Consider the following 27,348-nt stretch of genomic DNA (forward strand, 5'->3'; position numbering starts at 1 on the left):
AAATACATTTTTTTCCAGCTGATACCATTGAAAGAATGTTGGCAAATCTACCTGCCAAGAGGTCCACTAGGAAAATTATGGCGATCCAAGATGGATATAGGCGAAGGAAAAACAGGGATCCGACGAATCCCACTCAGAATAAGCTTAAATGTGGCAAACTAATGTACAAGAATGTCAAGAGTAATGAAACAAGTAATATTTCTAGTCCCAAAAATATTAAGAGTATAAAGCGTAATTTTAATTCAGTTTTATCTAGCCGTTTAATAGATACCAATAGTACTTTAAGAGCAAAACGAATATTAAAGAATTTAGTAAACAGAAGGGTGACAAGACAAACGAAGGAAAGCCCAGAAGAAGGCGTACTCGCGGAGGCGGAAAAACCACTCGAAAAAGAAACAGAAAGTGAGCAGGTAACTCCAAAAAGAAAGAAGAACAACAGAAATAAAGAAAATCAAGATGAGAACAAAGACTCGGTAGAAACTAAACGTGTTTCGCCACGTAGAGAACAATCTGCGTCACCTCAGCAAACTAAGAAAAAGATCAATGTCAAAAAAATTCTTACTGGGAAAATTAACATCAAAAGTTTCTTTCCGGTTAAGAAAAAGAAAAGGGTAGGAAATGCCGATGCTAACGCTGAGAATACGGATACTAAAACACGATTGACTAGAAGGTCCAAAGAAGCAAAAATGGAGGAACCACAAGCATCAAGTGTGGAGACGAGTAAAGCCGCACCAGTGGAAGTAAATCAAAAGAATGGCAAGAAAGAAACTGCGAAGGGTTTGGTGAACAATTTTGTAAGGACGCTCAGTATGAAGCGAAAGAAAAAGTCGGTACCAAGTGATGAAAATTTGCTTAACATTGCCAGTACCGCAGAAGGTACAAATGTTCCGGTGGACACTGTTGAAGACGCAAGGATTCCTAAAAAGCGAAAGGTAAAGCGTAGTTTTCGAAATGTCGTTAAAAAGTTAAAGAAAACTAATGAGGAAGTAACTTCAGTACCTCCAGAGCCTTCAAAAAGTACTACCCAAAATAAGCCAAATTCTTTTTTAGAGGAGAACTTCCCATTGGGAACGTCTATGGGAAGAATAGTAGCTCCATCCATCTTAGAAAAAAACGAAAACATAGTTGACAGTACCACAGCTGTCCCTACTGCTATTAGTTGCATTGAAAACCTTCTCGTGCCAGAGACGATATTCAACCTTGAAACCAGTAATGAGAAAAGTCTTCAGGCAAAGGGACTCGATTCAAAAGTTCCCGATGAAGGTATCCTTACGAAAACACAATGTGATATACTAGACGAAAATCTTACCGTTGTAGACGCAGTGAACAGACGCAATATTAAACATGTACCTGAGGTGGTCGTAAGCCATGATTTTGAAAAAACACCAAACATTACACATATTGATTGTATGTCTGATAAAACGGGTCCCATTTCAATAGAAACATCCAGCAAATGTTCAAATTCACCGCTATCTTCTCCTCTTAATTCACTTGTTTCACCTTCAAGTGGTTCACTGATTTCACCATCATCAAAGAAGATTAAAAAACCCAGCAGAGGTTTAAATGATTGCATCGCCATGCTAACCAACAAATTACAACAGAAATCCGACTCAAAGGTAGAAGATGCGAAAAAAGTAAATTCAGAAGAGAATTTAGCATCAGTATCAAAGACTGAGATGAAAATAGCCGAAAAGCCAATTGTGCCAAAACTTTTTGATAAACCAATAGTACAAAAACCTGAGTGTATTTTGAAGATTCCTAATTTTAAGTCCCCTGTCGTAGAACCTATTGAACAAGCCTTAGATCTGACTAAAAAATCAGATAAATCTCTCGAAAATATAAATCAAGATCCAGTAAAACAGGATACACACAAATCAAACGAAAGCTTAAATTCTCCAACTAACATTGACTCGAGGTCACCGTTCGGTCTAGAAAATAAATCATGTGAAAACCTGTTACCGCCAATTGGTTATGAAAATATGTTCATCAGACAAAATTATTCGTATCCAAACCTACTAGCTCTACAGCCCAATTTTGCCTTTCCCAGCGGTGCGGAAATGCAAAGATTTCGAGCTTTATCAACGTTAATGGAAAGCATGGCTGAAAATAGAGTTAGAGCCTATTCCAATATGGATAACATAATTCAACAAGTAGTTGAAAATTCATGTAATGTAAGCATATCTATGCCAAACATAGCAAAACCTCAAGAAGAAGTTTTAAATAGAAACTCCATTGACGAGACCATTGAGTACGTTGTTAAATCATCGTCACTTAGGACACAACTAGAAGTGCTTGAAAATAAAATTCCAGATATTAAAACACATGAACGCAAGATTGGATCTATTAGAAGGCGCAAAAAGAAAGTTGAAGAAACGAGTGAACCGTTGTCAGAAGCTGCTCAGGGCACGGGAGTATTAAATACTGCTTTTATTAAACAAACTGCGTCAGAAAGTAATGCATCCGATGGCAAAAGAAAAATTGGATTTGCAAGGAAGCGTCCAAATAAATCGAATGCAGCTAAGTCTACGAAAACCGTAGAGTCGGAAATTCCTAAAGAAACCAATTTACCATCTGTAGAAGGAAGTGAGTTTAAACTTCAAAAACTTTATTTGGAAACCAATGTAGATGATTTACTGAGTACCAAGGAAATTACCACAAAGCCAGAAGTATCTAGTTCTTCAACAATCGTAAAGAGTGGAATAATACAAAATTCAGAAGAACATATTGATATGGAAACTAATGAATTAATAAATGAAGACGAACCTCATTTATTGGAAAATAAATCTGTTGTTACATTAAAACCTGAAAAGAAAAATATCCAAAGCGATTCTGAAGATGATATACCATTGGCAGTTTTTGCCAAACCTGTAGAAGTACCTAAGACTGATGAAACTAAAGTAGAGAAGGCCGTTCCAGTTTCCACTGAAGATGCCATTACAAACCAAACAGAAGAAAATGAGAAACCGGTTGATGTTCCTAAAACATTCGATAATGAAACCCAGGATTTTGTTTCTAATATTCAAGCTGACTCTGAAAAAGTTGCCATTTCATCCAGTGTGACTGCTCAAGAAAATACAATCAAAATGACTAAAAAAGCCACAAAAACAAAAATTCAAAGAAAACGAGGCCGAAAGTCGAAGGGAAAAACAACTAATACATTGGTAAAATCTGAAGAATATGATGAAATTGATTCCAAAAATATGTCTGTAAGTGAACTTGAAAGCATTAACAATAGTACTTCCGATATTATTTCATCACAGTCAAAAGAACCAAGCGAATTTATCAATGAAGATCTACTTCCTTCGTCTAGTTGTTCAGACGAAAATATTAACAAGGCTGAGGAAATAATAGAAAATATAAATAAATCAGATGTAAGTGATGTAAATAAAAACATGAGGCCCTTACAAACTGAAACGGAAGAAAACAAAATTGATATACAAACCCCTAGAAAAGGAAGAAAAGGAAGAAAAGGGAAATCCGTAAAAGACATTATCCATAACTTTGAAGAAATAAATATTAAATCAAAAGTTGAAGTAAGTGTACCTTCAGATCCTATTGACAAAATAGATTTGGATGGAAATAGAACTACTAATGAAAATGATATTTCACAAGTTATCCCAGAAAAAACAAATATCATTGTTACCTCAGAACATTGTAATCAAAAAACTGATCTTGAAAATCTTGGACATACGGATCAAATATCCGAAACACCGTTAGAGAGTATTCCAGTGAGAAAAACAGAAACTCATATTAAAATTCAGATAAAACGACAAGGCAAAAGTAAAACCAGAGTGTCTAGTATAATATTAACAAATGATTTAGAACCACTGCCTGAAAAAGACGTGAGTGATATTCGTAATAATGACACCAAAAGAAAAGTGAAAAAGAAACACTCAAATGATTTACAAAACTATGAGAAGTTGAACGAAGAAATCCAAAAAGAAGAAGGAAACAACGAACCCGTTGACACAGAAAGCATCTGTAAAAATGAAGAAAGTACTCTGGGATCCAAAAATATTACGAACAATATTGAACAATTAAATAATATCTCTAAATGCAGTGAGGAGGAACAGGATATAGGAAAAATTACAACTGAAAATATAGATTCGAAGAAGATTAACGAACCAAAACTAATAACAAAAATTAAAAGAAAAAAATCTGCTGGGCTAGTAGAAGAATACGTGGCAAATTCTAGTATAACGGAAAGTATGAATTCGGAAGCTGAATTTAACACCGACCTTGTTTTAGAACAAGCTGGTCAGCAAGGAGAAGAGGGCTTCCTGGAATCGACAGAAAAAGTTTCTGGGAACGTTCCGACAAAAACTCACTCAAAAAAGAAAAAAGGACAAAAGAACAAGTCGTCAGTTAAATCCCATGATAAAAAGTTATTATTAGATTCTGCAGATATAGCTGAAAAACAACATGTCCCTATAGAAACTACTCTATCAAAAGTTATTATGGATGAAGCAAAATTAATGGAAAAAATAGATAAAGAATATTCTATTAATTTTACACACGACAATGAATCAGAAAACTTTTTAACAAAAGTTCATTTAGAAACATTTGATCCGATAAAGCGACAACATAATGAATTTCCAAAAGTAAATGATAAAGTCGCCGGAGAAGAAACACCAGAAGAAATAACACCTGATCCTAATAAAGTTTCTGATTGTGAATATCTCGAGGCTACTAAAGCAACACCCAAAAGGAGGAAGGCAAAAAAATCTAAAACTCCATCAAAATCAATACCACAAAATGATTTTGATGCATCAAAGAGTTGTTCATTAAAACAAGAGAGTAATGATGAAATTGATACTTCTGATCGTTCCATATCCTCAGATATAGATTCTAAATCTAATGTTTTTGATGACCATCAACATGCCATATCTACACAATTAGAAGTTCTACATAACACAACGGAAAATGTTAATGAGGAACTTAAAATTCAGACTTCTCTTGATTTCCAATTTAAAAGTTCTCCGAAAAAGAAAAAATCTCATAGGAATAGATCACCAGATAAAACTGGACACTATTTAATTGAAAATGTAAACGGAGAGCAATCGGATATTGATTCTGTAGATAATGCAATAAATCCAGATAATTCGCACAAAAATGTATTAAAAATGACAATTTTAAATGATACTAATGCTTTATCGGAGGAAAACAAATCAAATATTACCAAATTTGTTGAAGGAGAACAACTAAACGGTGACACACCTTCGGAGATCCGTCAAAATTCGAGAAATGGTAAAAACGAACAACATAGATCAACCAAGGAAGAATTAGTCTCAGAAAATCATACTGATTCCCATCCAGATGTTTTACCAGATAAATTACATTTAATTAAAAGTTCGGATAATAATGTCGAAGTAAAGAATGATGATTTCCAAGCAGAAATACTTAATCCAATTCAAAAAGAGAAGGACGTGTTGCCAGTTCCCAAAATTATCGTAAAGAAGAGAAAGACAAATGCCACATCACCATCTGGATTAGATCAAATTTGGGAAAATGCTAACGCCTTAAATAATGAAGATGCAGATAAATATTTCGTTGAAAATTCAATGAATTTCAAAGATCAATCAAATCATTCAAATATTCTGGGAGAAGGTGATTCCAAAATATTATCCAAACGGAAACGTAGTAACAAACATAAAGAAAAAAATATTCAAGATGTCACTTCGGAAGCTTCATTCTCTAATATAACAGAAATCAAAACTATGGAAAAACCGGCAAAGGCAACTAAAAGAGGAAAAAGTAAATCTCCTGTTAAGAAATTACAAACTGAGCATGTAGAATCTAATAATTGGGTAGATGAGATCATTGAAGACAATGAGGAATTTGCAGATAATATTACATCAATTTCTGGTATTACTGAAGCTGAACATGTTACTGAATCAGATAAGAATGACAGTTCACCAAATAATATCAATGTATCAAATAACGATTATTCTAAGAATAACAATGAAGAAACTAATAATGTTGAAACTGTAAGTAATACCACCCAAAATATAGAAAAACTTGCTGACAAAAAACTACAGGTGATTCAAAGACAAATAGAAAAGGTAGATATCTTGCCTAAGGCTTCAGAAATTATAACAACAAATGAATCTCCAAAACAGCAAATAAATGACAAATGCGTTCAAGAGGATAATGGAAATTTGCAAAATGTTAATGAAAGTTGCGAAGAAGAACTTGAAAACATACAAATAAACGAAAACTCCAACAAAAAGAAGCCAAGGAAAAAGAAGAGCGAAGTTGATAAATTAACAGCCGCTGCTATAATATTGCCTGATTTAAAATTATCCAGTTCCGATTTAAATGTGGCCGAAGATACGAATAGGAGATCTCGAGCTTCAAAAACAAAGGCAGCAGAGAAAATTTCGAAAGTGACAGTCGAAGAAGAAACGGCTTATATTGAATCTTTGGATGGAGATTTAAATTTGGAAATGTCAAGAATATTAGAATCCTTTAGTAAATTGGATAAAAATGATTTAGAAAATATTGGTTTTAATATTGAAACGACGAAAACTATAACCGATACAGTAACTAATGTAGACGTCAAAGTTGCAAGGCAAAAACGTAGAAAACGATCTAAAACTACAGATGTACTTAATTTTGATGTTGATTTGTCTAAAGATGATGAGGTTGGTACAAAAAAATCAAAAGTTGATGTTAAGAACTTAGAATGTGAAGATGTAATACAAAATTCAGTTGCTACTGAAACAATCGGAGATAAATCGGAACCTGTTTTGGATGAATCATCTGAGCTAAAAAGGAAACCAAAAAGAAAATCAAAAGTTTCTAAGAAAACTAATAAACATTTATCTAACAAACTCTATGAAGATTTTACCTTGGTCATTAAATCAAAACGAAAGTCGAGGGATTTTGTGTTTAATATGAATGAATCAAATGGTTTTGAGGACACTTTGGATACTACGTCAATGGAAAATAAGACATCTGATGAATCAGAGGTGTTAAAAGACGGCAATACTGACAGACAACTTAAAGGTTCACCCGATGAAAGTTTCGACATGGTTGATATGGAATTAGATGAAATACCAACAGACAACACGATAATTGAAAGAGAAATTCCGTTGGATTCTCTCACATCAACGTTAACTCAATCGTCAGATAGTAGTAGTGGAGCTGATTTAAACAAAGATATTTCATTTGGTAGCTTAACACCTTCATCTGAGTCCGCCTGCTCCACAGCTGACATCGACTCTGAGAAAATTAAGGCTAACATCGTTGCAGAGGCGATTAAAAGAAGCAATAGGTCTTTAAATATAATAGAAGACTTCAATGATAAAACACCACCAAGTAAAAGTGAGCAACTTTTTGATGAACTTATTAAGGAACAACGATTTGATGACTTATTAAAGAACAAATTGCCAGATGTGATACAATCTACTCCTGAAGTTAACCAAGCAGTTGAATTGAAAGAAATTTCTTTAAATAAATTCATGCCATCTAAATTAAGAGAAGCAGATATTAACAGCACCGACCCTTCAAGACCCAAATTTGATTTCAATAAATATTACCTGGAGAAAATTAATCAACAACAAAAAGAAGCACAAAAGCGTAAAAAGAAAGTTAAAACTTTTGATTTTTCTACTTCCGATGACGATGACGATGTGAATGCGGATACAGGATTCGATGACTGCAATAGTGACATTTACAATTTAAGTGAAAATGTATCAGAGTGTTCTCAAATGGACAGTGATTGTAAACCCAAAAACGAAACAAAAGTAGATTCAGTGGGCAAAAAATCTGTGAACTCTGATGTCTATAGATTTGACGATGAATTTGATGATTTATTAACTCAATCGTCGAAGACTACCATTGTTAAAGATCACATTCCTGTGGAAGAATCTGAACCTAGTCCTTTAACCTCTACCAAGAAAAAAGACGAAATCATTACCGACCTTACCACAGATAATTTAGTAACTGACCATTGTTTAAATAAATCAGATGTAAGCATTGATGGTGGTGATGGATTAATTAAAAGTAAGACTAAAACAGATAAAGTTCAAAAGAAATCCCAAAAAGTTCTAGAAACAACTGACTCATCCACAGCAGAAATGGACTTCCAAGATGACAAAATTATGAATAAGAAAAAATCTAAACAAATTAAGCATAAAAATCTTGATTTATTAGATGAAAATCAGCTGTTTGGTAAAAACGTTGAAGATACTCCCGCTGATGAAAATGTTGAAGTGAGAAGGAGTAGAAGATGTTCCAGGAAAATAACTTCATACAATGAAAATGAGTTATTAGATCCTCTTTTAGATGATATAAGTCAAGAAAAAAGAAAACCTAGAAAGAAGGATAAATCTCCCGATAACAAATTAATTGATATAACTGAAAATATAACACTTAGGCCCTTAGAAATTGAAAGTTTATCACAAACTAACAAAAAGGGATCTGATAAAATATTTGACCTACTAAAATCAAAATCAGCTGAAATCAAATCTCCTAAACTTCACGACAACTTTCTTGCAAATATTGATGACACATCAGAAGAACTCACTGACGCTAAATTTGATAATGTGTTTGAAAACATCCTGGAGAAATCAATGGCTGCTATTCAAAGTCAAGGGAAAAATAATTCACAAAAAAATAATCTGGATAAAATCTATGAATTTTCCGAAAGTCCACCAACTGCTTTAGAAGAAAGCGAAAGTAATAATTCTAAATTTGCCAAAAAGCAAATTAGAAAAATTTCAATAGATGAGACTATTGGTTCTGAATCTGTTGACTTAAATATTTCTTCGTCATCGATATCAAACTTGACAAAGTCAAGTGTAGTTACCAAATCTCTTGAAGACGCTTATATTACAGATACTAAACCAAGTAAAAAGGCTAAACCAAGCGGTAACCAAAAAGAACAAGGGCCTGAAAAAGAAAATTACTGTGAAATTTGTAAAAAATCGTTTATTCGAGTTGAAAATCTTAATAAACACATGCGTACTCTGACGCATATTTCAAAACTATCGGAACTTGAAGCCAAGGAGGCTGAAGAGAAGGCGAGAGCTGAACAACAACTCAACGAAAGATCTAAACAATCAGATGATCTAGATGAAGAAATAATACCACCCAAAGATGATCCTTCCACATTTTCACTTACCAATAGCCAAACATTAAAATTAGCTAATCTGTTGAGTGATGTCATAAATGAACCTGCTCTTGATGTTCAGACAGAACAATCTTTCGGAGATGAGGTTCAAAATTCCTCAAAAATAAAAACAGAGTACCGAAGGTACAAAAGTCTTGGTGAACGAAAGAGCTTTGAATCTGACAACCCAATTAATTCTGAGTCTCATACAATTAAATCTCCATATTATGAAACAGCTCCAATATCAAAACAAATATTGGAAAAACAAATTAGTTTGCTACAAAATATAATCGAAAATCAAACTGGCATGAGTTACATAGATGATATTTCTATGTCGTCTAACAATTCAATTATCGATAATACTTCAAACAGAGCAAGTCCTTCAGAGTTGAGCATCAAAGACGATTCGAGCAACGTTACATTCGCAAATAATGGTTTATTAACTAATAACACAAACAAATCCGGTACAAACGAGGAGAGTTTCTTGAAACCATCACAATACGAGGAGATTTCAGAAGACAGCACAAACGTCAGAAACTATGAGGATCAAAAACTTCGCAAAACATTAAATCGTGACGAGGAACTATTCTTAGAATGCTGCAGTTTGTTAAAGAGTGGTTCTGAGGTATCCAACTATTCTAAGAAGTCAAACAAAAACAATTTGCATGGTCATGCACAAATGAAAGAGGCTAACGAACCGAATTGGTTGGAAAGCAAGGGCATATCTAAAAATCAAAATTATAATATCGAATATTCGGATGATTCGCGAATGCCAACTCCTTTGGGTGACAATTATGACGATGATGCTTCGAATTCTAACACCATTTCTTCGAATTGGAATGTCAATGTGCAGCAAAAGCTTGGTTATGAAGAAGTATCTGATGATAAGGAGGACAAGAGTTTCACATTCGAAGAAGTTTTGCAGAATAATGAAAGTAGAGATGGAAAAAGCAAATCTGGGTTGTCAAGATTCGGAGGAATGCTCTCCAAAACTATCACGAATATTAAAAATAAAATAAGGTAAGCTATTACTGAGTATATCTTCAATGTTTCAATAATGTAAATATTGTTTACTTTTAGAAAACCATCTGAAGACAGAAACGCCAGTTCTGAAAGGAAGAAGTCTGACGAAGTCACCGATTGTTCTGCCATCGACGCCAAAAAGATTATGACCAAGGGTGCAATGAAGGTCTTTGAAGGCCTTAAAGTTTCTATTCCAACAGAGGAACTTAACTTAGAAGAAGTGCTGAACTTCAGTCCGCACGGAAAGAAGTCCGATTCAACGCAATCCGATGAGGCAGACGTTTCATCTGCAAAAGAAGTGATGTCTCCTTCAAAACGGAAGTCCAAACCGGTCAAAAATAAATCCCAATCAAGCAGCAAGCTTTTGTTTAAAATGAACAAGAAGAAAACATTAGATAAGAAGAGGAAAAGTTCATCCGAATTAAAAACTGAACATGATGTGTATGATTTTGAAGATACTCAAGACAACTCTGAAGTTTTCTCAAAGCCAGATTTTCGAACATTCAAAACTAAGAAAGATGAAGAACCAAACAAAGAGGGCGAAAGTGAAAATCAGGATGTGACTGACGACATAGAACAAGAATCAAGCTCTGTATCCAGTGTCCTAGTTGATTCAAATTCTAACCAGCAACCAAAGACTTCTAAACAACAACAAAATATGACGAAAAAGAAGTGCATGATCATGGGGCGCATATTTAAAAATGCGGTTAAATCAAAGGTTGACGAGGAAATTCGGCACATTCCAATTATGGACAATGCTGAATATGTAGAAAATTATGTGGAGGAGGTCAACAAAACTAAATTGTCTCAAGATGAGGCTGCTGTTGAGTTAACTGATCAACCAGAGGAAACACAAAAAACTGAGGATAAAAATCAAACTTCAGTAAACAAAGTTAAATCCGTAGAAAATAGAAGAAAGAGCATAAAACAGAAGAGTAGAAAACGTACTAGGGCAAACTCAGAATCAACAGATGACGAGTTCAGTTTGAATAGATCAGCTAAAAAACGATCTTACAAGAAAAATTCAAAACCTGAAGATAATTGTATCAATCTTGAGCAAGAATTGAAAGAATGTATTGGTGTGGCAAGTCGAAAAAGTCAAAGGAAATGCACCAGCGGTAAACAGAACATCCTTGTTGAATACTGGAGCAGTGATGATTCAGCTTTTGAAGCAATGTTGGAAACGCAAATAATTCAATCTAAACCTACAAAACCTACAGTCGAACCGGCCAAAGTGGAACCAGTTTTGGAACCACCTAAATCAGAAACAGCCGAATCCACGAATGAATCTGCAAACTTAACAAACCAACAACTTTCATCAACATCGAAAGTTACAGAGAAAAAGGTACAAAAGAAACCAAAATTACCAACACCAAAGCCAAAAATTCAGAAAACGGAGACGTCCACATCCGCATCTAATGCGACAAATGCAACAAACAGGCGAAAACGTGCATCGGTTAATCCATTGTATCATTGGTCAAGTTCGAGCGAGGACGAATCAAGTGATCTAATAGAAGTGAAACCTATAAGAGACGAGGCCGACGACGACGACCGACCCATTCAACACGGTTGGATCGTCGGTGACTCCCCGAAAAAACTAGTGACATTGTTGGCGCATGCAAAAGGCAAAAAAACTGACATTGACTGTGTTAAAGAACAAAAAAAGCGGACTAATTCTGTTAGCTGATGGTAATAGTGAATGTTATAGGTTAAATACTTACTTAGTGCATTTAATGAACACGAAAATATAGTGCACTATAATTATGTGAGTTATATTAATCATGTTTTAGTGCTATTGAATTATCCCATTATTAGAAAATCTTCAGCAACGTAGCTTGTAAGAATCATTAATACATTTGAATGATGCAGCTTCTCATCAATTGTCCCCTTTAAACATTACAGAATCACTTGTTTAAACAGCAAGAAGTTGATGGAAATGAATTATATTAATTTGAATGTTATATATTTGACTGACTTTTGTTTCAGTGATGAGAAAAACTTTATTATTTCTAATGTATTAAATTAATCGTTTTTAAACAAGTGATTAATTTTTAATATTACCTGTCACTGTGTCAAGATGATATGGCACTAATGTGTAATTTGTTTGTATTTTTATACCTTGTTTATTGCGAATTCATAACAGGATCGAATTTTGTTAGTGTACAATTTAAAATATAAATTGTTTAAGTTGCCATGTTTGCTAAATAAATTATTTTTTTATTTTTACAATTCTAAATCATTTTATTTAACATGATTATTGATATATAGATTTTATATATAATTTCACATCTTATACTATGTGGTCTAACTTTGTGTTCATAAGTATAGAATAATTGTTTATATTGTGTAATTATAGTCAATTTTTAGATTATGTTCATTATATTGCTTTGCTGTTTACACTGCCAAAATGTGCCTTTGGCCATTGTAAGTCGGGTCGTGATAATTCTATTTCATTTTTCTTGTATATATTGTTGCATATAGTATGTGTATCATAGTCGTACAACTGGGAACAACTTCATTGGTATAAATGTGTTTGTCGACATGTATCAGCAAAAACTTTTTAATAAATGATTTCCCAACAGTACATTTTTGTTTTTTATTTATTACCGAATCCACAGGTTAATAATTAATAAAATATCTTGATTTTATAAATTTATTTTATATAACATGGATATAGTCACATATCAGTATATTTGAGCAACATTATATAACATAAATGCATATATAGGAGAGTAAACATTAGCATATATAGGATAGTAATAGTATACATTTAAAATTGTAAAAACTCATTAAAATTGTTTAGAATATGAAAATATTTAATTACCATAAGATTGAATATATAAACTTCCAAGAGATTTTCGTTGATGTGGTATTTTAATATTTTAATGAGCTTTCTTCAACAATTAGTTAATAATATATTATTTTTGATTTACACAATAACATTCTAACATGTCTACCACACTTGAATCACTCTAAACTCTCATCTAATATTGTGTAAATCGAATCAGAAAAATTAAACTTTCTAGTGGGTCTATGACTTGTTAATTGAAGATGTAAATATAGTATGACAAATTCAAAATTAAAGTTTATCGATATTGATTAGTAAACATAATCGTTTAATTTATTCTGATTCTTCGATTAAATAGAAGAAGAGATGCATGGAAGGAATAGAATAGTTGAATGAATGCTAAAACATTAATAAGGCATCTCTTCCGCAATAATCTTCTGAATTATTTGAATGTATTAAATTTTATATATAAAACGTCAAATAGAAAGTCACAAACATGCTTTTAATAATTCAATACAATACAGTCAAATAATTCAGAGGGTTTATCTCACTTAACATCATAATACTAGTGTATAATGCTTAAAATATTTCTTATATTATTTGAACAAATAACATCAACATTATATCGAATTTATATATTTTAAAACCTTAAGATTTGTACATTAAGGACGTTTTAATACTTTCAGCGTTATTATAAGGAAAATATGTTAAAACAGACTGTTAATTATAATAAAACATCACGATAAGAGTGGCACATCAATATATAGGTTTTGAATTTAACATTAAGAATTTTAGGCCATGTTTTAAATGGATTAATCAAACGTGAGCTAAACAAATATATAAATTCTACGAGTATTTGGCACAAACTCAGTCTTAAATTAAAAAATAACAACAACATTATCACTGACAAAAAATCACAGAATTTCGATATAAACTCTAAACCAGTAGTTAAAAAATCAAAATTACTGATGGATATATTATAAATAATAGTTTAAAAACTTAAACTGGATTTCTTGTTGGTTTTTCAGCACATTTTTTTTCCGATGGTACGAAAAATATTTAAGTATAATGATTGTTGGATATGCCACTTACATTGGGAATTCTAGACCACTGGTAATCCTTGAAGTGGGCCTTGCATAAAAGGACCAATCCAACAAGCACCACTGGTAAACCAAGCAGTGAACAAATCAATTCTCCAGTTACAGATGGTGACCAAACAAAAAACCCTAAGATTCAAAATTACACATTAAAAAAACGTAATATAACTTTTATATTAACTCACCTTTGTCTTGGGAGATCTGAAACAGAGCCCACCAAATTCCAACCAGAGGTAGTGAGGAGCACATTGTTGCAATTGTATAGACAGCAGATTGGGTTAAAAGTAGAAATTTGATTGAGGTAATAATGTACATTGAATAGAAGTACAAGAAGGGCCAGAAATAATATGCCATGTGCTCGCAACTCTGAGCGCGTTTACCAAACTGAAAATGGCACATAATACCTTCTACAGTGTTGTTCTGAAATTCTTTAAAGTTGCTTGTCTAAAATAGAAATCATATATTGATTGTTGACGCAAATTCAACACGCTATACTCACCTTTCCAATGTTAGGTAAAAGTTCCACCCAGAACATGTTCAAAATGAATAGAAAACCGAAGATGTGAAGCCACAAAACCAGATGCGGCGGATTGTACTTTTTCAGGAAGTGTGTGTTTTGATTAGTTTTGATTACGGTTTGATTAGAGTTCGGGTATGAAACTGATTGTGAGACGGTGCTTAGAAACGACGACGGCATATTTATTGAAATAATGTTCTGAAATAAAATTTGAATTTATTAAATTTAATGAAGACATATTATCAATAAATAATACATATACAATAAGAATTTTCATTAAAATATGAACTTCAAAATAAAACTTTTAATTCTTCTTTATTATGTTGAACATATTTAATCCAAACTTTTCATTCAACAATTTTATATGATTCAGTCACGAGAGATTCATGATTATTTGTTTTTAATTTTTATATGTAATAAAAAATCTATAAATTAACTCTTTTACATATTTAAAAAGTGATTTCATGAGCATTTCATTAGTAAAAAATTGTGTCTGCTACATTACTAGGTAATGTGTATTATTTATACACCAGTTAGAGAAATAGCACAATTTAATTAAACATTTATATTATGTGGCATATTTAACAATACTCTTAATAGTAACCACTTAGATTCAACTCAAAATACAAAAGAAAACGTCCTAACAAAAAACAAATTCTTTTTATAGAAAAATTAGTAAATCTGTAAACCCTTTCTTGTCCCTTAGACAAGTAAAAATAAATTAACAGTATCATACAATATCAGTGCGTCCAGTAGAACAATCAGTTGTCGACTGAATGAATGAAACTTTCAAGAATGTATTTCACTATAGGATTCATTGGTATTAAAAAGGATAATTAATTATTCTCCAAGATTTTTGCTAATAGTGTACTTTGGAGTGATAAATCCCAGTACAATAGATTCAAATCGTAAATAATACGTTCGTCCTCCAAATAAAAGTTTAGACTCTAGATACACTAGAAAAACTTTGAAACACAGTGCAGGAAATATTATGCCATATTATAGAATAATTACAGAAAATTATTAGTAAAATGGGCAATTGTTTCGTATATAGACACCATGGAACCATTTGGTAACGACACTACCAATTACGTGGATCTTTATGAATAAAGTTGTTCAAAGTTGGTTAAAAAATAATCACGTTGATGTTCTCGATTGGTCATCGTAAAATCCAGATCTAAATACAGTTGAAAACTTGTAGAATGGCACGTGACTTCAATTAAAACCAGAAAAAGACACAGACGATTGTAATGAATAAACATTATAAAACAACATATTAACAATTTGATAATTTATGTGACTGTGACCAGTCAGTTTAATTTATGTTGACTTATCTACAAAATGAGTATTTGTAGAAAGAATATAGAGCAATTAATTAACAATAAATAGTGTATATTGCTTCCTTGGCCACAACCGCAAATATATCTCCTTTTTGTTTAAAACCTGTGTTAAAAAAAAATTAAAAAAATAAATGTTTGGTAATAAGTTTATTTGTGCAGTAAGCATGGAGTAGGTCTTAAAGACAACACTTATCTGCAAATTATCAAGTTATAAAAAATTGCATTTCAAATAATCTAATTTGGATTAAAAAGCCTCAAATCTGTACAACTTTTGTCAAAAAATTATATAAGATTACATAATGCATAAATAGAGCTTAAAATTGTATCACTAGAATATATATTCACATTCAGATGTGTTTTACTAACATATACAGAAGTCTGCTACTGGAACGACATTATCAAACAAATGGGATTATATAATATATATCCATTTGAATGTCATCAAATAAAAATATGTGTAAATTTTTATTATTGAATAAAATAATCCTTGTAAAAATTGTAAGTGATCAATGAATTAATTTTAGTTATTATTAGTACTAATTTTTGGAATTAAGTTGATATAATAATAGTTTAATTTACACACAATTATAGTTTCTTACCTTGTCACACTCGGTGAGCAGAAACCTCTCAAGCAAAGTATAAAATGCTGCAAAAATAGCAAGTCCACAAATGTATACTGAAGTCCATATTGCATGGGTCCTCCAATCCCATTTGGATAAATGCTTGCGCTCAGTACCCCTACATTGAAATTCATCACATAGTCCATAATCAACAGCAATAAACAATCCCACAATAATGGTGGTTGCAGAGAATATTCGTTGCAAACCCATAACTACAAAACAATTAGTTACATAAATTACATCACAAAAGGAAAGGACTAACTTACATTTTCTGCAGAAAAAGAAGTAGTAAAGCAAAGAGAAAACTAAAACTATGCCTTTTATAGGATCCTGCAAATGGCATAACACCCTCTTTCTATCCAAAGAATAAATAATCATCATCCCACAAATAAAATAAACGAAAGTCATTATAATCATTTTGGGGTATTGTAGGGGCAAGCGGTAAAGTTTAATGTTTGGGTACTCATCATGAAAAACTTTGAACAAGATACAAACAACTGTGAAGGCACACATGCATAAGCATGTGTTGGTTAGAAGAATAGAGTAAGCATTTCCAATTGTTGCAACTGATTCTAAATAAGGTGGAAACACAATCAACAAGCCAGTAGTGTGAATTATTAACGAAAGTTTTGAACCTAACAGATGAGCTTTTGAATGTGTGGAGTATGCAGAGACCGTCTGTTCTTCAGGTTTATCTCCTGGCATACACTGATCCTCTGTCTCCGACAGCGATTCGTCGTCAGTGCACTGTAATAATTCGTCATGATCGTCGTCATCCATTGTAATTTTTGCTAAAATATACTACAAAGTGACAAACAAAATTGACAAGTTCGTAAATGTTTTGTTTTCGATCTGTCATGAAATGTTCAAATATAGACATCTTTGTCTATTATTGTGAATTGATAATTATTAAGAAATTCTTTAGGTTCTGTTGTATTTAAACTCATTTTTACTTTTAATATTTTAATTTTATGAAATGCTTTTAAAATATGTGTATTAATACATTTTTTTTAAATTAATTTACGTGACATCTATGAATGAAACATCTATAGACACATTTTTTGTTTAATTATAATATGAATATTGATTATTACTAGTTATTTACAAGTAATAAATTATACCAAATTTAGTAACACGTATTCCACTTAAAATTAATTATGAAATGCATTTCCGAACAAAATAAAAATATATTTTGGAAAAACTGTAGTTCATATAGATGGAGCTGTGCGAAACATGCGCCGTGGAGACGGTTTATTTACCCAATCCACGCGCTACGTCCGCACTGAACCCAATGCGATAGAAAGAGAGATCCGACCGTCGTGTGTCTGTGCTTGATCCATAGGAGGTTATTTAATGATGAGAAAGTTGAAGATCGGTAACATCTTTCAACAACTGAATTCGAGAAGAAGGAAATAACATCCCGAGGTAGCGGTATAACATCTTCCACCGGCCCTAACACCATGGCTGAAGCGGAACAACAGCAGGTAGCAGAACAACCTAAAGCTGCACCAAAACAGAAGGAAGTTCTCGGTGAGTGTTTTCTTTGAAAATTTTTACGGACGATTCGCGGGTAGCGTGGGCCGGCGTCCATGTTCCCTTGCACGAGCACATGGCCGATAAATTCGTCGCCGTTCCGCCGTCGACGCAGCATGCGGCACGGCGAGAACGGCGAACGCATTTTTGATGTTAACGCGATGCTGTTTCACGTCAAATCTTTCATTTGGACGTTTCCAGCGGTTCACGGGATGCTGAAGCGCTGAAAAGCGTCTAGCCGCCATTTGTAGCGCGGCCTTTTAATCCGGGAAAATGTTGAAGAGATGCACGTTGCACGCTTGGGGAATTGGTCAATTTTATATATATTTTTTATATCTGCATTTCACTTCATCTCCGAAGTTAATTCGGCGAAGTCTTTAAGTGATTCACGTTTATTTTTAGCTATTTCTCTCACATTTTAATTGGGGCTAGGCAAATTACCCAATCTCTATTGCACTTTTTTCTGTTCGACGTTTTTTTTTGACATATGTTTTCAATGCTTTTTTCTAGAAGTTTTTTGTGAACTGTAACTAATTAGTTTTTCTTTTACAGCTAGTAAAGTAACCGGAACAGTAAAATGGTTCAATGTTAAAAGTGGCTATGGGTTCATCAATAGAAATGACACCAAGGAAGACGTATTTGTTCACCAAGTAAGTTTGCCACTTGATTATATTTAATTTACATCTTTATCAGTATATTTAAACTGTTTTAAATATTTTTAAAAATTATCATTTATCATATCACCACACATACCTCTTAAAACATGCTAAAATGCATATAATTTTACAGTAAATATAAACAAGAAATTTCTAATAAATTTAGTTCTATTATCACAAATGGGGTAAACACTGATTAAAGCTAATTGATATTTGTTAATTATTTGCGTTTTGTTATCTTCTATGATGCCCTCACATGGTTAATTAAATGCAGTTCCAGCATTTTATAATGAGATTAACATTTTTTAGTTTAGAAGGGATTGATCAATGTTGCTAGGCAATATCCATTAAAAATTTGATATAATTGATTACTATCTTTTGTTCTACAGACGCTTTATTTTTATAGGTTAGATACAAATGTAAACATTACTTTCTAGATGACTTCACGTCATTATTGAGTTAATTAAAAATAAATTAATGAATACAGATTTGTCAATTATGTAAAAATATAAAAACAGCTATAATAATTGGTTTGTGTTCAAATTAGTTCAACAAAAATTTCAAACCACTAACATTTATTTTTTTACTAAGACTTAATGTTTAAAACTATGATTGTCTATTGTAACTTCAAGGCTAAAGTCATTATTTATATTTTAATATTATTAAATTTAAAAAATCAATTGTTTAGTTTCTTTAATAATTTTAAAAGATAATTTGGCCAAATTAATGATAAGTGTTTGAATTGTATGTTTCGTTAATTAACTTTAATGGAAAGCATGATAAAATAGATTTTGATATCTCAAAAAGTCCAAACATTGTAATGTCAGTAATACAAAATGTTTATACTGCTTAAATTTTTTTCTACTGATATTTATTTAATGAAAGTTTCATAGCTCAGTTTCAACTTCAACGTTTATTTATATATTTGGCATAATTTTTTGACTGTTATTGTAGGTCACATATGCATTTATTTATGTTATTTTCCTGTTATATTTTAGCAGTTATGTAGTATGTATTTCACCATCAAGGACGAATTTTGATATTCTACTAAAAATAATTTCTATATTCTACTTAAATTAAATTAAATATATTTGTTAATAACTTTATACAAAATTGTTAATTTTTTGTTGTGTATCCTTTGTCGGTCATTATTGGCCATTGATTGAAATTTGTTTGTTCATCTTTGTTCCATATTTTCCTTTTTTCAACCACTAAAAATCACAGAAAAGGAACAATAAAACATGAGTCCATAAAAATACAGTGGTGGCCAGAAAAATAGCACACATTACTATCTTCTCCTTAATTAGGAAACGCCTCTAATTAAATGCAATCAAAATATTTTATTTAAAATAAACACTATTCTTTTTCTCATTATTCAAATTCAAATTTATACAAAATAAATGCGAAATGTGCCTGGTAATAGAAATTAGCACAACATTGAAAAATATATATTTGTTAAATATACATAACTAAAAATTGTTAAAATTTTGTTGGGTACTCTTTGTTCGTTATAACCACCTGTAAACGTTTATGTAAAATTTCATTGAAAAATCGGCAATGGTGGTTTGAAATTAAATTTCACAACTCTCCAGTTAATAACCATAATTCATCTAAATTTGATGCTTTTAGGTGTTTTAATCGAGATTCGTTGTTGTTCCATAAGTTTTCAACCGTATTTGAGGTGTGTGGATTATGTATAAAATTCCATGTAATTGGTAAATTATCGTTGGCAAGTGGTTCATGTACGAAACTGTCCATTTTACTAATAATATAAACACAAAACTTTTCCTTCACTTTATTTCAAAATTTTTGTACCGTATTTGGGACCCAAACTTTTTATTAGGAGGAAAATGAATGCATTTATTTCACTTGTGTTCCTTTCAACTAGTCTTGTTCTAATATTCTTTTTTATACCAATGGTTTCTTTACTGAAATAGGTTGTTGCAAGTTTGCTTTTCAGCGATATCAGCAATTGCAATTTATTTTTGGCCAATCACCAAGCAAAAAAGTTTATAATATTGAACTGGACAAAATTTGAATAAAATTCCTTTATGAAATGTCTTATAAATTGTTTAATTTTAGATTCAGTGCCATAACTCTGATGTATTCTAACATACAAAAACTGCATTTAATTAGCCAAGCAAAATCATTCCTATGCCATATTTGCATGTATATTTAAGCATTTACCTTGATACTAGTTTAATATTCAAAGTGTATGTTTATGAAATTATTATAATTAGTAGCCAGCGAAATCATTATTAATGAATTTTAGTGTATTTCTGCATACTCCTTAGATCCATATCCGATTACCCAAGGATATGACTGAGTCATAAGTGTGCTAGAGTATGGTACCTCCAATGAATGGCCTTTGTTGCAAAATTCTTATTTATAGGGTTTTGCCTGCCTTTCAGTGGGGAACATATCAATTTACGTTTTCCTGATATATGTTCCACTCGTTTAGATTTAAATCTGTGTAAATAAGGTTACATAACTTTGTTTGAAGTTACTTTTTTCCTCTAGTATCTTATCTTATCACTTGTAAAATACTTCGATGTTTTAAAATTGAAATAAAAATTGCATAATTATATTTTTATAATAATGAACGATTTTAACAATTTTTTATTTAATTATTTTAGTCTGCCATCATCAAGAACAATCCGAAGAAGGCCGTTCGCTCAGTTGGCGACGGTGAGATTGTCGAATTTAGCGTGGTGATGGGCGAGAAAGGCAATGAGGCCGCAAATGTGACCGGACCCAACGGCGAGGCCGTCAAAGGCAGCCCGTATGCCGCCGATCGCAAACGCGGCTACCGCCAGTGGTACTACCCACGCGGCGGCAGAGGCGGCCCCAGGGGACCCAGGAGACCCAGGGAGACCCACAGTGAAGGCGAAGGTAGGCTGTGCCATAACAATACACAAATAATACCCCCCGATCATTTTTTAAAATTTATTTGAAACAAATTTAACCTATTGTTGGGGCTATTTCGCGCCTTTGGCTTTGTTAATGGTTACTGCCACGTTACAGGTAAAGAAGGCACAGTCAGTGGCGGCGAAGGAGGCCCAGGCGGTCCACCACGTCGCTACAGACCTCGTCGCGGCCGCGGCGGCGGCTACGGCGGTGGCGGCTACTACCGCGGCCCGTACCGCGGACCACCTGGCGGCGGTGACGACCAGAACGGCGGCGAAATGGTAGGAGGACCGAGGGGCGGTCGTGGCGGTGGTCCGCCACGCCGTTTCTTCAGGCGCAATTTCCGCGGCGGCCGAGGCGGCGGACCCGGCAGAAGGCCACGCTCCCAGGACAGCCAGGGCCAGGCTGGAGATCAGGGAGGTCAACAGGAGGGTGGACCGCGCGGCGGCGGACTACAACGTCCCCGTTACCGCAGGCGCGGACCCCCACGCTCGCGCACCTCCAATTCACAGTCCGAGTCGGGTAACAACACCAAGGTACGTTGCAATTCGATTAATTTATTAATTTATCACGATCACATTTCATACACATATTTTATAATTAATGCGGTCCTTGCAGAATCGATTATTGGGTGAAAAAAGAATTTTAAATTTACCTAAGCTTTTAAAATTAGTGATGCATCCTGCGGGAATCAGAAATAGAATTACTAATTTAAACACTTCAGTTTTTCTATTTATACATTAGGAAGCGTTTCACTTGTTAAAATTATACTTATTCTATTTGTAGGAGTAAAAATATAATTTTTTAGTCACATTAGAAAATTAAAATACTTTAGATTTTTTCCTTAAAATTAAATGTAGTAGTTTGGTGTTGGGGTAGTTTGTGTTCCTTAACAAATAATTAGTACCATATAAATAGAGTAGTAAAAAACCATTTAAATGTATTAAAGTGTTTCTTAAATGGTGGGTAAGCTTTTTAGACGTACAACTAGAGTTAATTTTAGTTGAATGTCCTAAAACTAAATGTAACTTCATAAAATATGCAGTAAAAATAAAATTTATAATTTTTGGTTGTTTATTAAAGTTTTGTTATATTTAGTTATGAAGATATTTGAACCATTAAGTCCATTTCACAAGAAATAAAGTAACTAACTCGGAACTATCAATAAACTGAATTTGCATATCCTATATTAAGATTAAAAAATTAATAAAAAAATCGTTCGATTCGTATAAATATATCTTTTAATAATAATTAATAGTAACCGAGATTTTATCATTTTTTTATAAATTGAATGAGACGTTACCTGTTATATATTTTAGAGATTGGTTTCTAAAACGTGTCTTAAAGTGTTCTAAGCTATGTGACTGAAAAGCTTACCTTCTGCTTGAGACACACCCCTGCTTCCTGATAGAGTATTTCGTGAATTGTTTTGTTTATCAAGTTATAACTACTTTTAAAAAACGACGACCTTTAAAAACTTTGATTAAATCAAGAATATTTTTGGTTCTTTAATCAATGTTCAGTAGATTTTTATTATTTCTCATCAACTAAAAATTCAGATGCTTCTTTAAAAACCTATTTTTGAAATTTTGAGGTTAAATTTACAATAATTATGAAGGTATAATTTTGTTGTGAAGTAAATCTGTTAACTTAAAATTAATTGTAACATTATTATACTTCTACTTAACATTTTATATTTAAAAAAAATATTTCTTCTGCTGCTTCAAACTCTTAAGATCAAATTCACGAAAGATTCCTTTATAAGTTGGTTCCCGCCATTTTCAAAACATCCCGTACATTTTTAAATTATATTAGGTTCATCATATTATCAATCCTTACCCACCTTTCCATTTTTCAACAAATCCTGATAGATATTTTTATTGTATTTTAGGCACCCGAAACTACTGCACCTGTAAAGTCTGAAGTAAGTATTGCCCATTAGTTATCCTTAGACAATCTTTTTGGTTTCCTTGTTGCTTTAGTATTTATTTTTAACACACTCCTGGTTCTTTATATAATTTATGGCTTATAAATAGTTAAAATTATATTTAGATAAGTTATAAATAGAAGCTGCTCTAATTATGGATGGTATAATTTTTACTTTGTGAATGTTTATAATTAACAATATTTTGTGTATTAATGTAAAAGCGTGTGGTACCTTTGATCTTTCATATACTGGCCATTATATTAAAAACAATTTTATGATTATTATTTAGTTATGAGTAGAATATTACTACTTGTTTTTCATAAAATTGATCGAAACATTTCGTAAATGTAATGTGCCGAAAGGTTTTCTAATAATAAAAATTCGAAACTTAGGTCAAAAATTTCTATTTATATTTGATCAATTTACAATTTTCAAATTTATTAACATTAAACTGTTTGTTTCAGGAGAGTCAGCCTGTGCAGAATACAGCTACAGAGAGCACGGCTTAAGCATATGCTCAAGTCAACACATATAATACTATATAATTATAATAACAACAAAAATTTTCTTAAAAGCAGACAAAGGCATTTCATAACGCATTATTGTACTTTGTTTAATGAGACTATCGTAAATCCAATATTAAAATGCTAAATGTGCTGTGTAGGTTGAATCAAGCAACTATTGTAACTTGTAAGTTTGGCATTTAGTTTTCAAAAAGGTTAAAAAAAAAGTAAATAAAACATTTTTGATACTTTTTTATATTCTCATGGGTGTTTATATAAAAATGCATAATTTGTAAGGTGTTTGTATATTCTTAGAGCAACCTGATTGAAATCAATGTCAAATTTTTGTATTTTGGACAACTCGGAACGTTTATGAAATGTCTTAAGACCTTATGTCTAGCTGCAATGATTTTTCCTTCATAACATTAAAAAAAATGATAAAACGCAATGTTTACTTTGATAAACAACAGTACAAGTAACTAAAAAGTAAATGTTGTGCCCAAAAAAATGATTGCAACATCTCTAACTTGTGTCTTTCCAATTTTGCAAACAAAAGGAAAGAATTGAAAAGTTTTTAAAAAACACAAAAAAAATCAGAAAAATCATAAAAAAGGAACAGTTTATTTCTCCACTGATTCACTTTCTTTGCACAGTTTGTTCTTTCGGGGTTTTTCTTCAAGATATCATAATATCACATTTTCGTGATCAAACATTTTGTTTGTGTAAATTGTTGGTTTTTGGGTGCTAGTCATTAAGAAATGATTTGTAACGGTAATTGCGTTAATTTAGATCTTAATTAATGCTTTTTATCCGATATATTCATCTACATCTTATTGCTATGTAATTTTCGGATTGAGATTTTGTTTTATTGTATTTTGTAATTCATTTATATACAAACTGATGTAAATTGGGAAATAAATATCTGTTCTTGATAATTATTTTAGTTTTATTGATTTTTCTTTTTCAGGAAGTTATTTTCTATTAATCTGTCTGGCTGATACTTTTGGAATATTCAGAGCGTCTTATAAAAAATTAAAAATATAAATAGGACAGTTGCAACTGGTAAATTTTGGTAAAAAAATCAATTGTATGTAAGATGTTTTAGTTTATTTAAAATTAATTTTAAATGTTTAGTATCTATAAATGATCAAGTAATTTACTATATAAAACTGGTCATAAATTTATTCAGTTTTATGGAAACATTTCCATATATAAAAACACTTAAAATTATTCGTCAGACAATATCAATTACAAAAATTTTGTTAAACAATAGAAACTTCAGAATTTTTTAACTGTTTCAATAAGCTTTCATTCAGCATTTAGTTTGTGTGATTCAATGTGGATTGTGAAATAATGATTAACCCATACTAATACTATACTTATTTTTGCCAGCAAAGTATATATTGATATATGGTTACATTTCGAAAAGAATTTTTTTAATACATTTAATATTGATTCTAATTCTAAATTGAGTTTTATGCACAATTTAATATTTATAGTTAAAAATGGTGTATGCGCACATAACTAAACATGATGCATTCACCATTTTTGTAACTTAATTATAAATACTAATTACGATAATTACTCTTTCAGTCACAATTTTTACTTAAGAATATTTTGATCATTTACAACTAAAATATCAATGAAACTAAGAAAAAAAATCTAGGTGTTGAGGCTTTCGATGAATGAGGTGGTTAGTGACATTAACTATTGATATAAACAAACTACAATAAGTTGTGTATATTATTTATTAATATTATCAGTTATAATGAACTTACGCACAGGAAAGACCAACGTAAAAATTACTTTTTATGAAAGTCTGAAAAACACGTTATTCTTTTACGTAGGCAAAGGGACACTTTACGTGTTTTGCACAGTTATATAGTACGCACTGGAGATATTTTAGTGCTACATTTGCAGCATCTTCTCGATTGCTGCTAGATGGCATGGATTTTACTGTAAAAATTCAGAAAGAGGTGGTCAGTCACACTAACCATCAAGACAGAAAGAGTTAATACCCTACCTGCAATACACTACAGTTTTCTGTGGTTTAAGTATTTACAAAGTGATTACAGTGGTGGCCAGAGAAATAGCACTTAAAATTATACATTATGTAAGATATTTTATAAAATGATTTAATTCAAATTTAGTCTAGTCAAAATTCTATACATTTCTTGATTTTTTTTGTCACACATCTTAAAAAGTGTGATATTATTCTAATTGAGTCATACAATATTAGTATATCAAGTAGAACTGTCAGATCGACTGAATGGGCAAAACAAGGATGTCTTTCAGTAAAAAATAGTTAAAAAAATATTCGAATAAAGTTAAAAGTTTATACTAAGTATATAAGTTATCAATCAGAATGTTGGCGAAGAATATTTTGTGGTCAAAAATAATGTGAAATAGAATAGGATATATAAGAACACTGTATTCGTTGCTCTTAAAATAAAAGTTTGGTGTTCAGATACTCTAAAAGGTCTTTGGAACACGGAGGAGGAAACGGTATTGTTTGGGTTTCCTTTTGGTGCCATGGTATAGTACCATTCCAAAAAATATTTATAAAATGGACCGTTTCGTGTATAAAGACATTATGAGTATGTAATTATTGTAATTGTATGAGTAGTGTAATTAAACCAATTGTCCAAAGTTCAAAATTTTTAAAAAAATTAATTATGTGGAGGTTCTCGATTGGTCAGCTGAAAGTCCATAACTAAATCCACTTGAAAACTTAAGGAACAATTGTGGTTAATAATTGAAGAGTCGTGGAATTTAATTTGAAACGACTCTTGTTTATATCTCGCCTACATGGGGTACCCAACAAAATAACTTTTTTTATATTATATTAAGAAAAATAAGACTCGTTTTATTTCGTATAATTCTTTTTATAGACTATTAAGTTCTTTAATATGCAGGGGAGAAAATAATAACACATATTTACAATATTTTTAAATATTAGCAAATGAATTAATTAAAAAGTATTATTAGTATAATTAAATTTCACAAATATATAATTAGAACCTTTTTTAATGTTTACCTGTTTAAAGAATATATCAAATATACTCCTTTTCTGTTCGTTTCTACTAATTAATTAATAGGAAATCTATCGATTTAAAACATTAAAATTTTATTTTATTGATCAGATATTGAGAAACATTAACCATTAACATCATAAAGCTATTAAACAAACGTGTTTAATTTAACATTAAATCAATTAAACAATACATAATGACAAATGGATTTTAATAATATATGACTTTATCTATTATTATTCACCTAGCGGCTTTTCTTATTATATATTATTATTTTATATTTTATTTTT

At 31.6% G+C, this 27,348-nt stretch overlaps 3 protein-coding genes across 5 annotated transcripts in view; 2 read left to right on the top strand and 1 right to left on the bottom strand.

The window, feature by feature from the left end:
- Positions 1 to 12,722, top strand: part of LOC109596052 (uncharacterized) — a 58,712-nt gene extending 45,990 nt beyond the window's left edge. Inside the window, exons 4-5 of the mRNA XM_020011507.2 lie at positions 19 to 10,135; positions 10,196 to 12,722. Coding sequence (XP_019867066.2) covers positions 19 to 10,135; positions 10,196 to 11,825 — 11,747 coding nt within the window. The 3' untranslated portion in view covers positions 11,826 to 12,722. The remainder of the gene's footprint in view (positions 1 to 18; positions 10,136 to 10,195) is intronic.
- Positions 12,723 to 12,777: 55 nt separating this feature from the next.
- LOC109596046 (uncharacterized) lies at positions 12,778 to 17,327 on the bottom strand. The gene is made up of 5 exons (XM_020011500.2): positions 16,767 to 17,327; positions 16,480 to 16,712; positions 14,523 to 14,738; positions 14,209 to 14,467; positions 12,778 to 14,152 (listed from the first exon to the last, which is right to left on the bottom strand). The coding sequence occupies exons 1-5, from the start codon at positions 17,278 to 17,280 to the stop codon at positions 13,986 to 13,988; spliced, it is 1,389 nt and encodes a 462-aa protein (XP_019867059.2). The 5' UTR covers positions 17,281 to 17,327; the 3' UTR covers positions 12,778 to 13,985.
- A 543-nt stretch (positions 17,328 to 17,870) lies between these two features.
- LOC109606724 (Y-box factor homolog) lies at positions 17,871 to 24,961 on the top strand. 3 transcript variants are annotated; one of them, XM_049965927.1, is made up of 6 exons: positions 17,872 to 18,030; positions 18,586 to 18,683; positions 21,326 to 21,581; positions 21,714 to 22,132; positions 23,488 to 23,520; positions 23,988 to 24,961. In XM_049965927.1, exons 1-6 carry the CDS (start codon positions 17,961 to 17,963, stop codon positions 24,030 to 24,032), a joined length of 921 nt encoding a protein of 306 aa, XP_049821884.1. In that variant the 5' UTR covers positions 17,872 to 17,960; the 3' UTR covers positions 24,033 to 24,961. The 3 variants fall into 3 exon arrangements, with proteins under 3 accessions (XP_049821886.1, XP_049821884.1, XP_049821885.1); XM_049965928.1 differs by having other exon boundaries at positions 21,720 to 22,132; XM_049965929.1 differs by lacking the exon at positions 23,488 to 23,520 and having other exon boundaries at positions 17,871 to 18,030.
- The last annotated feature ends 2,387 nt before the right edge of the window (positions 24,962 to 27,348 follow it).

Source organism: Aethina tumida, chromosome 4, assembly GCF_024364675.1.
Source record: "Aethina tumida isolate Nest 87 chromosome 4, icAetTumi1.1, whole genome shotgun sequence".
NCBI classification, from domain to species: Eukaryota; Metazoa; Arthropoda; class Insecta; order Coleoptera; family Nitidulidae; genus Aethina; species Aethina tumida.

Coding starts and splice junctions, on each gene's coding strand:
- LOC109596046 (XM_020011500.2), bottom strand. CDS start 17,280: ATGGATGACGACGATCATGACGAATTATTACAGTGCACTGACGACGAA. Junction 14,468..14,522: donor TTTTACCTAACATTGGAAAG/GTGAGTATAGCG, acceptor TTTCTATTTTAG/ACAAGCAACTTTAAAGAATT. Junction 14,153..14,208: donor TCAGATCTCCCAAGACAAAG/GTGAGTTAATAT, acceptor TTTGAATCTTAG/GGTTTTTTGTTTGGTCACCA.
- LOC109606724 (XM_049965927.1), top strand. CDS start 17,961: ATGGCTGAAGCGGAACAACAGCAGGTAGCAGAACAACCTAAAGCTGCA. Junction 18,031..18,585: donor AAAACAGAAGGAAGTTCTCG/GTGAGTGTTTTC, acceptor TTTCTTTTACAG/CTAGTAAAGTAACCGGAACA. Junction 21,582..21,713: donor GACCCACAGTGAAGGCGAAG/GTAGGCTGTGCC, acceptor GCCACGTTACAG/GTAAAGAAGGCACAGTCAGT.